Raw genomic sequence first — 10,901 nt, forward strand, 5'->3', positions numbered from 1 at the left:
GAGTACAGAAAGTGAAATGTTGTTTTTTATCCTGAATGTATCTTTCAGCCGAAAGCTCACCAGCTCAATATCAAGTCATTTACAAGCCCTACTCAGTGTAGTCATTGCACTTCTCTTATGGTGGGATTAGTTCGACAAGGTTATGCCTGTGACGGTGAGTCAGTTAAACTTTCTATATTTTCAGCAAGACCCTGAAAAAATCATCCCAAAATACTAATGTATTGTAAGGCAGTTATTTCTCTGGGGAAGGGAATGAAAGAGAGGGGTGGCTACCACTGAATGGTTCTCCTTTTCTTTCTTTTGCATGATCATACTTCTAAAGTCAAAGAATTAATATAAGCCCTCATGGTTCCCTTTCATACTACTAATTGATTCTGCTACCATTAGTGCTGTTATAGTGTGAGTTGAGGTGGGCAGGAGGCAGGAGTGTTTTCTGTTTGTGTAGTGGAGGAAAAAAATACTACGGGAATGCTCTGATAACATGAATCTGAGTCTGTCTATTTTGTTCTGTCCTGATCATAAACCCTGTATGTTGGGAAGACCATTTGCTAGGTTTTTTGGCCTGTAGCCTGCTTTGCAGCCCATTATATTTAAAGTGCTTTCTCTGATGCATGTATCACTATTGAGTTCCATGTTTGAGTATATGGAGGTATTTTTCTTTGAAAATATTTATCTGTATCTTGATTAGACACGAAGTCAGTAAGTAGTCCACAAATCTGTTCAAGACACTACAGTATAAATAACCTTACTGTATTTCTGTGCCTAGCTTAGTTCTTGCTAGTGACACCCTCTCCACAGACACCTTCAGCATAATATTCAGATTGCCTCATCTGCCCTTCAGGGCTTTCTTCCTGGCAGGTCTTAGTTGGCTGTTCTTCCCTGGGAGCACCTATTGCTCTGCTAGCACTTGCCCTGGGGCTGCCTTTTGTCTCCTGTTGCTGACAGTTCTGAACTCTTGTTTTGCATCTCTTCCTGCAAGTCTGAAACGGTCTTTTCCCCTTAGTGTAGCTATCAACTTTGCTCTTTTTTTTTCTCGTGTATTTTGATTAAGCTCTGCATCATTAGTTTTTCAGTTTGCCTCTTCTATTCCAGATGTTGATAGCTACAGAAAAAAACTAGAATCACATTGACATAAAAATAGAGATGACTCCAGTAGAACAAAACTTTGCCATGTTCCACTCCCAATCACTTGCTTTTCCCAATTCTTCCTCTTTTTAATGCTGGAGACTACAGTAAAATACAGCTGCACTTTCAGAGGCCTCTGGAACTGGCTATATCCTGCGGATTTTTCCTATTCTGCAACCGGTGTGCCTTGATATGCGCAGTCCCAAATAATTGATGCCTCCTGAAAGAGCTGAATTTATTATCTGGTCTTGGGGAGCACCTACAGTACTTTGCATGCATGACTCTGATAACCCCTGTCCTCCTCGGAGCAGACTGTAGCTCAAAGAACAAGCCAGGCAGCCTGCTCTGGGCTGCCCTCCCTCCTGGCTGTTGCCTTGGGCATCATGAGGAGCAGGTTTGTAGTCCAGTCTGTGGCTCTAGCAGAAGCAGGCTGTTTCCAGGTTTTCTGGAATCCTTTGACCCTTTGTAATTACAGGACTAGATGTGCAGAGGGTATCTGCCATATGCCAACTTCAGAGTATGGTTAGGAGGGAGCACAGGATAGATCACAGTGCCGTGTCGCTTTCCGCTGCCTTCCCCAGCCTGCTGGGACAAAATCTCTATGGAAAGATCTGGCCCGTAAACTTGTGGGTTGGATGCCTCGATATAACATGTTAATTCATTCTGCAGTTCTTGTAGTCTGTCTCATGTGAAGTGGCATATATTCTGAGTTTTTTGTGTGTAGTGGTTCTGTGTGAAGTGCTCTATAGACAACAGACCTCTGTCCCTTGCTGGTGCAGCACAAGTGGTGTAAATGGTAAGAAAGGATGCAATGATTACTGTAGATGTTTGTTCCTTATTTGAACTGAGAGAGAGAGAGATGTGCCCCTTTAATCACACAGTGTTTCAGTCCTTGTCCCCTGGTTTCTACTTTATTATGCTTTCAAGTCTATTGCCTGGGTTTAATAGTTTAACCCGTTCTATTTTTTTGGTCAGTTTAGTTTTACTTTGTCTTTGCAGTATTCTTGCATACTTGGATCAAATTAAACACCTACTATATTTACCTTGTCTCCTACCACTGCCCTGTAATTTTTAGTCCTCCTTTATTAATACTTTTTCTCTTCTGTGACTGGGTTAGTTGCTGCTTAACACCAGTGAGGCTGACCAACTCCTTTTCCTTCTGGAAAATGCTTTCATAAGTTGCCTTGAAATGTGGACTCGGTTCCCACCCTTTATGGAAGTAATAGGTTTAAAAGAGAAAATAAAAGCACTTTGGAGAGTCTCATACAATATCTAGGTGTGTTCACTCCTTTAGCATAGCGGGCTATTGCAATATTTGACTGCCAATTTCAGTGTGATTAATTAATTTCCTGAGCATAAGGTTAGACTACGTTAATCTCCTGTTATGATTGACTCATACGCACATTTCACTGTGGATTTTCTCTTTTGTACTTAGTGTGTTCATTTGCATGCCATGTTTCCTGCAAGGATAGCGCACCTCAGGTCTGCCCTATACCCCCTGAGCAAGCCAAAAGGCCTCTTGGAGTAGATGTGCAAAGAGGAATAGGAACCGCCTATAAAGGTTATGTCAAGGTAATACTCTTTTGTTCTTGGACAAGAGAAGAATACTGAACTTCACTTACAGCTGTGCAGCTTGGAACCTCTAAGTATGTTTAAACAGTTCTCCTAAATTGTGCTAAAGCCTTAAGGCTTTGTGTGCTATCTATGTAACTTACTTCACCTTCGTTGCTTTAGATGTGGGAGAAACGGTTGGTTTTACTACAAGAGCTAAAGGTTAGTAGATTAGTAGCTACAATGTTCATAAGTAGCGGGGAGGGGGGGCGGGGGGGAAGCATGCTTTACAGAAGAATTTCTGTCATTGTTGATGTAAGCATAATATAAAAGGTAAACTGTCCTACCATTTTGGCATTTGTGGAATATACAAACCCCGTTGTTTGTCCTAATACTATCTAACATATTTATTAAACTGTAACAAGGAATGGTTGAACTTAAGGGAGGAAAAATGATTGCTTGATTACTTGACATTTTTTACTCTGTTTTGAAGGGCAAGTAGAACATCTTCTAATCCTGTTGATCTAAGTATAAGCTTTTCTAAATGTCCCTGCTTTCTGTGTCTACTACATGTGCTTACATTTAATAAGCAATCAGTTATTTATATGCAGGTCCCAAAGCCTACAGGAGTTAAGAAAGGGTGGCAGAGGGCTTACGCAGTTGTCTGTGACTGTAAACTGTTCTTATATGATGTGCCTGAAGGAAAATCCACCCAGCCTGGAGTTGTTGCAAGTCAAGTCTTGGATCTCAGGTTCGTATTATTATGACAGAGTAGAAATCCTCTGTATTTTTTCCCTAACAGGAATATTTATTTATAGTACACAAGAAACTTTTAGATCATGAGAGCTCTGATCTGAGAATACCTGTGTGTTCTGAATATAGACTGCAGCTAAGTTTAGGCTGAACGAATTGGCTCAACAAGAAGTCACTTAAGTGAGACTTTATAGAGACTTTATAGTTACAACAATCACTAATATTTACAGTATTAGCGTGCTTCTTCCTAGAATTCCATATGCACACATGGAAAACAAATAGGCTTTGGTATATTGTTTTTTTTTCCTCTGCGCTCTGACCTCAAGAGTGAGTCACACATCATCCCATAGCCAGTAATTTCAGGAACATTAGAAAAACTGAAGTAGTCTTCAAAAAAGCACTGACTAATTTACAAGCAAGTGGTTCTGACCCTGCCTTCTCACAGGAGTAATTTTTTCATGGTGAATCATTTGAACCACTGAACACTGTCTACAAAAGATCTGAGACTTCATTGATCCAATTAACCAAGAAGTCTTTTTTTATTTCAATTTATGGATATATCAAGAAAGCGTAATACCTTTTAATGTTACAGCACCTTCTATCTCTGAATATAAAGTTTGCATTCACAAGCACCTTGATTTATATTTTTTCCAGACAGCAGTACCATGGGGTTGCACCAGTACTGCTGTTCTGTTCTCACATTTATTCTCTGAGAACCGTCAGTGTCAGCTCTCTCTGACATGCTGGCAGCGGGAGCAGAAGCGTGGATTTATTGCAGATAACAGCATTCACATCGGTACGTTGCTTGAAGCAACTCAGCCAGATACTGTACCAACTGTCCCATGCTTTATCTGCTTATTGTAGCTGCCTCTTTGAGTCTGCCTTCTGAGGATTCTTAGGTGTTTTAATAGACGTTAACCACCACAGCTATGAATTCTAGCATGGGCAAGTTTCAGGCATTAGTGTCATCTTTACACTAAAATTGGCAACTATGGTGATCAACTTTGTCAAATTCAGTTTAAAAAGGCTGGTGTAGACAAGCCCTCTGGAGTGGAGCACTCTTCAGAACAACTTTTGCATTTCAGTCTGTTTATTTTACTGTAATAGAGAATAAAATCTAGCTGTTTTGAAAACCCTTATTTGAATCCCACAAACTGTAATTATGTTGCCAAGAGCTTTTTATGTGATTTTTCTTTTTCTCCAAAGGCCCCTCTCTTGCTACACATTGAGGTATGAATTATTCATTTCTAATGTGTCTGCTGGGCTGGAAGAGCAATATTCTTGCTGCTAATTGTAGAATAGGTGTGGTCAGTAAACCAAAACTACACAAAGCCACCCCACTTAGCTTCAGGTGGACTGAGTTACACATACTGAATGCTGTAGAAACATAACTAAAGCTTCTGAGTTGTTTGGGTCAAGGATGGTTAGAGCATAACAAAGCAGTGATGGCAGTTGTGACCTCTGTGTGGTGTTAGGAGATTGCAGCCTATTGAAACAGTTGTGGTATCAGTTCGATTTTGCTGAATAATGTTAGTGTGTGCATGTATGTGATTCTCTTGCTCTCTTTCTTACTAGAGATGAAGATTTTTGTGTGAGCTCTGTTCTAGCATCGGATGTAATACATGCGACTCGTAAAGACATCCCTTGTATATTCAGGGTATGGCTACCAATTTACTCTTAAAGAAAATAAAGTTAAATACCAGTGTTTTGTTTTGATAGTGAAGTACGTTATCCATATTTAATGTTTTTTAAGTTTTGCAAAATATAAGAATTTACAAGAGGTGCTGAAATGTGTAGGAAAACAATATGATACTCCGCTTATAACTGAATTGTAAAGAACAAAGTTCTCCTCCTTTTGCTGCTTCCTTGTATATAAAGTCTGGCTTTTTGTTATTTTCTTGATTGTAATTCAGTATATTTTTGTCTCCTCTTCCATTGGTATTACCAGATCCTGGTTTTTCTTTCTTAGCTTTGGAGGACGCTCGCTTTAGGAACTGATGCTGTAACAGAGTAGGCTGAAGCTGGGTTGTGCTCACTGATTCTAGTTGCCATATATTGTCTTGTATTAAAAAAAAAAAATAAAATTGAAATTTCAGTTTCCTTAATTTCATATTTGAGTATAGTAGAAAAAATTTAAAATAAGAGAAAATAATTAGCTTAGTTATAATGTCCTCTTTGATGTATGTTCTATCTGAATGCTGTATTTAGTTTTTAAAACCTAGGAAAGCAGTTCCTGTTATGTGAATTATATTTAATCTGGAATTTTAAAATATAGAGAAGAGTACCTTAGTAGCCAATATATAATTCCTTGCATTTGAGTACAGAAACTCACTGTTTTCAGCATCTCTGATCCTCGGTCATTTAAAATCAAATCAGTGGAACATGGAAGCCAAAGAGCTGACAGTCACATGCGATCCCAATCATTTGGTCCTTTAGGGTTTTACTTAGGAAATGTCTTGGCTACTTGAATGCTTCTGTGGCTTTGTTTTTCTGCTTTTTTGTAGAAATATTTTCTGCAGTGGATTTTCATCCTTTAGTTTACTACTACTTTTACCTTAATTTTCCTCTTACTTGTTTATAAATTTTTTTTTTATTCCCATCTGCCTGCTTTCTTCTCAAATTAGCAAATGTGGAATACTATGGGAAAGGGCTTCAGAGGAGAGAAATTGAGCTATGCAGAACGGTGGTCAATTCATTTGAGAACAAGGCATCCATAGTTTAGCCTGCTTGACTTACTGCTCTAATTTCTGCCTGCAGTTTTTAACTGAAAGGGTATCTGAGAAAAAAACCTTCTGTCAAATATCCCCAGTAAGAATACTTGTGTGGATAGACATGACAAAATGTCTCTACAGTCTGATCAGATTATCCCCTACTGGAGAGAGCTGATGAATTAACTAGAAGCCTGGTGTGTGACTATATCTATTTAGATACCCTGTTGACAGGGACCAGAGAAGATGCTGCCAAAGTCCACCTCTTTTCTCAGTTTTATGTCCTCCTTCAAAAGCAGGAATTCCTAAAACTGGAAACCAGTGATATCTGATGCAAGAGAGTCTGTTTTCTCAATTTCATTTAATTCTAGATCTGCATCTTGCTGACATAATGACATAGTGGCTTCTACACAGCAGTTAAAGCTGTTACTTTTCATTATCTGTAAAAATGTGGTCCTTTTTTCATACGTATTATTTCACATAACACATGATGATATTGGTGGCCCACCAAAGACAGATTTTCATTTCTTTTGGATCTTCTGCCAACAGAAAGCAACACCAGAATGCTGCCAAACACTAAAATATTCGCACCTCTGACACCCCATGAAATCAAGAAGAGGAAGCACATGTCTCAAACTCAAACATCTCTCCTTGGTAACCAGTTTTTAAAGCTGGATGTTAGGCTGCCCTGGCATCCAGACACTGCAGTCTCAGTGCTGCCATCGATACATTTTTAATAATAGTGTAAGAGTGTCTGTAGTGGAGTCCTTCCACAGCTTAGCGGTTTGAGTTAAGAAGCCTTGAGTTTCATAGCAAATACCAGGTTTTTGTATGATGAATAATGCTAAGTATGTTATGACCAACTTATCCCGTTTTTTCTGCATTTGAATGCATGTAAGATGCCATCTTCAAAAGACTGAAGAGTAATACACGGTGGTACTTCAAAGAGAAAACCATAGCTGAAGTCTGGTTTTGTTTTGTTTTCAAGTTTAGAAATATTATCCATTATGCCTCCATCCATCTTTAAAATATTAATGCTTAGTTACAGTTTAGGACATGAACAAAGCTTGATGCGGAGTAATACGAGCTATGAGCAATTGCAAACTATTCAGTTATTTTCCTACTGCTCTTCACTTTCATCTTACTTCTGGAGTTCTGTCTTTGGCATCCTATTGTCCCAAGTTTACTTTCAGTTGTGTGTTTTGGGGTTTTTTTTCTTTAAGATGAATATTCTTGCTTAATTCACTCTTTCAGGAAGTGTATGTTGCATAACCACATCATCCATCTTTATGGTGATTTTCTTATCAAGGCATATAAGCTGAAGATGTGTTATTCTGTGTATGAATAGTTATAGCCTTCAGTTTTGCACTTTTGCACCTTTTGCTGCTTTTTCTGTTTAACTGTTGTTATTCTAAAAGTCTCTTGTGAGGGCTGATACTGGCTGATGGCCTGTTTGTCTGTGACTGAAAGCATAGTTCCCATGATCTCACAATTCCTACGATCTCTTCAGACAGGATACAGAACTAATATTAAGAATTAGTAAGTGCACACTTTGGCCAACAAAGTTCCTGGATCATTTTTCTATTCAGAATACATTCTCCTTTGAGATCTATAGGACGATTTCCCTGAAAATTAAGTGAAGTCATTGTGATTTTCTTTTAACTTGGGGAAGTAGAAGAATGCAGTACTTTGGTCTCAAAAGATTGTTTTCCTCCAGAGCTTTTAATGCAGATATGATGTGCTTTTCCCCCTGGACAAATATTTTGAAAATTAAGTAGCAAATTCAAAATCTAGAACTGATCATAGCAATGCCATTGGGTTTATATGCATTTGACTCAGAAAGCCTGTGTCATTTTCAATAAGTTATTAAAAGATGGTGGGGAGGAGGGATCAGGACAAATTATGGCATGCTACCTAAATTCCAGTTCAGAGCAGGAAGGAGCCTTTTGCTGGCATATATTGATTATTGTAGGAAAGGAATGTAGTGTTCCTTGCCCATATTTTAGGATTCAGAATGATTAAGCAAGACTGAGTATTTTTAAACAAAACCACTGAGGCCTGTGCATTTTTTCAAAGCGCTGTGGCCATATTAGCTGTGTGCTGTGTTGTATACCACTCGGGTACATCATCGCATTGTTACGAAAAAGTGTACTTTACTTTCACAGTTCTGTGAAGTATATAATAGTGACAAAAAGGACTTTTATTACTCTTACTAATTTCGTTTCCTCTGTCTGTTAAAAGGTGACAGCTTCTCTCTTAGGTTTGCCTTCAAAGTCTTGTTCTCTACTGATCCTGACAGAAAATGAGAATGAGAAGAGAAAGTGGGTTGGAATCCTAGAAGGGTTGCAGTCTATCCTGCACAAAAACAGACTGAAAAACCAGGTTGTGCATATTCCACAAGAAGCCTATGACAGTACACTGCCTCTTATTAAAGCAAGTTTAGCTGCTGCTATTGTAGGTATGTTTGTTTTAACTTTTGTAAGTGAGAGAGAGTTGTTGGAGCTTTTAGATGGGATTAAGTATAGCTGAATTAATAGCCTTTTTTTTCCTTCCTGGTTTAGATCGAGATAGAATAGCAATTGGTTCAGAAGAAGGACTGTATGTGATAGAGGTGACCCGTGACGGTAAGTTAGGCCATAATGCATGCAGTAATTACATACAGAATAATGAGCTCCATAACTTTTAGTGCTGTTACAATATAGGTTACGCAACAGCCCTTCATGTATAGTAAGTATTAAGCGCCCAGTTAACTGATGAGAAGGAAAAATGAATGTGAGATATAAGCACTAATTTGGTCATTATCATTACATTCAGTTGACTGGCTGAAATTAAAGGGATGGGTTACTGCGCATATTCTGACACATTCTCACCTTAACTGTGTTCCCACAGCAGGTAGCAAAATGCTTCACCACACAGAGCACGCACAGCACACACAGCAGCAGTTGATACACAGTGAATTATCAGGCACTTACTAAATAGAACTTGAATTGAGTGAGAAAAACTTGACATGAAAACAGACTTGTTCCAACCTGCACCACCAGAGGACTTAAACTGCCATGAATGAGAAGTTAGACAGTCAGTGCAAGAAACACAAGAGTTTGTAGACTTTCCACTAAAACCACCATGTATTGTTGTCTGTTTCTTCCAGAAATTTGACAACCACTCACATTCTGTTTAAGACCAATGATGGCCAAAGTAAATGCCTTGCTTGCCCCTTTTCATTATCTCTTTATTTTCCTGACCCCGTGCTTCCTCCTGAACCTGCTTTTTCCTTCCTGTTCTTAATGCATTCTGCCCTCTGCTTTGGGAAAAGTGGGATCAGTTTAGCGTGTTCTTTCTGAAGACCTAACATGTCCATTCCAGAAATTCAGAGTATGCTCCAGGTACCACAGCAAAGTGTATGCTGCGCAGTCACTGGGCAGCACGGGCATACCCCTCTGTGGTTGAATTATTAGGCATCGAGTAAGGGAGGCATTTTTCCCTTTAACCTGACATACTGAGCGCAAACACAAATAACAACTGGGAGACGTGCCTTGGTATGGTGGGGAAAGCATGGAGGCCAAAAGGATTGCTAGCACGTAAGCATGGGAATCGTTTGGGATCAATCCATACAAAATGCAATTTTAAACATGGAAAAGCAAAGAACAAGTCTGGTTAATTTTGCAGTCTGCTTCCAAAATAAGATATTCTTATTTTGAACAAACAAGTGAACAAAAAAATGAAAAAAACTATTTGAGTTAAACTGAATTTATAGAATCATAGAATCATTAAGGTTGGAAAAGACCTCTAAGATCATCAAGTCCAACCGTCGACCCAACACCACCATGCCCACTAAACCATGTCCCTAAGTGTTGCATCTACATGTCTTTTAAATACTTCCAGGGATGGTGACTCAACCACTTCCCTGGGCACTTGAGGCCATTTCCTCTCATCCTGTCACTTGTTCCATGGGAGAAGAGACCGACACCCACCTCGCTACAACATCCTTTCAGGGAGTTGTAGAGAACAATGAGGTCTCCCCTCAGCCTCATTTTCTCCAGGCTAAACAACCCCAGTTCCCTCAGCTCCTCCCCACAGGACTTGATATCTAGACCCTTCATCAGCTTCGTTGCCCTTCTCTCGACACCCTCCAGCACCTCGACGTCCTTCTTGTAGTGACGGGCCCAAAACTGAACACAGTATTCGAGGTGCGGCCTCACCAGTGCCAAGTACAGGGGCGCGATCACTTCCCTACTCCTGCTGGCCACGCTATTTCTGATACAGGCCAGGATGCCATTGGCCTTCTTGGCCACCTGGGCACACTGCCGGCTCATGTTCAGATGGCTGTCAACCAACAAATTAATTTCACATTAATAAAGTGAAAATTAATTTTCTATGCATAGCTTCCTGTGTTGCTCTCTCAATACCTCAGTCTAAAAGTTAAGTTTTCCATTCTACGCTTCTCACAAGGTCCTGTACTGGTGCTAGCTCACATTGGGACAATCTGGATTGTTTTCATTTGCTCAGCTTTCTGTTGATTTCTGTTCTAGTTTTCCTCAGAGACAAATAAACCCTTTCAGTCATTCATCTGAATTGTGTTTCAGAGTCTCTTTTCGGATAAGATGAATTTCTCTAGTGTGCCTATATTTTTTCCCCTACATTTTAAGGAGTTGTTGGGTGAGTAACTCAAATGTGGACCTTAACACTAGAGACTGACATTGTCAGATGAAACCCACTCCGTAACTCCCTGTTTCCCCTGATGAGCTCCCTTCCCCAGCCATTCCT

At 39.5% G+C, this 10,901-nt stretch overlaps 1 protein-coding gene across 1 annotated transcript in view; it reads left to right on the forward strand.

Annotated features, from left to right (window-relative positions):
- CDC42BPB (CDC42 binding protein kinase beta (DMPK-like)) overlaps positions 1 to 10,901 on the forward strand; it is a 134,208-nt gene that overhangs the window by 108,485 nt on the left and 14,822 nt on the right. Inside the window, exons 24-30 of the mRNA XM_009328392.1 lie at positions 49 to 154; positions 2,561 to 2,697; positions 2,860 to 2,898; positions 3,288 to 3,427; positions 5,005 to 5,086; positions 8,379 to 8,595; positions 8,699 to 8,761. Coding sequence (XP_009326667.1) covers positions 49 to 154; positions 2,561 to 2,697; positions 2,860 to 2,898; positions 3,288 to 3,427; positions 5,005 to 5,086; positions 8,379 to 8,595; positions 8,699 to 8,761 — 784 coding nt within the window. The remainder of the gene's footprint in view (positions 1 to 48; positions 155 to 2,560; positions 2,698 to 2,859; positions 2,899 to 3,287; positions 3,428 to 5,004; positions 5,087 to 8,378; positions 8,596 to 8,698; positions 8,762 to 10,901) is intronic.

This window comes from Pygoscelis adeliae, unplaced genomic scaffold (genome assembly GCF_000699105.1).
Source record: "Pygoscelis adeliae isolate BGI_AS28 unplaced genomic scaffold, ASM69910v1 Scaffold130, whole genome shotgun sequence".
Taxonomy (NCBI): domain Eukaryota; kingdom Metazoa; phylum Chordata; class Aves; order Sphenisciformes; family Spheniscidae; genus Pygoscelis; species Pygoscelis adeliae.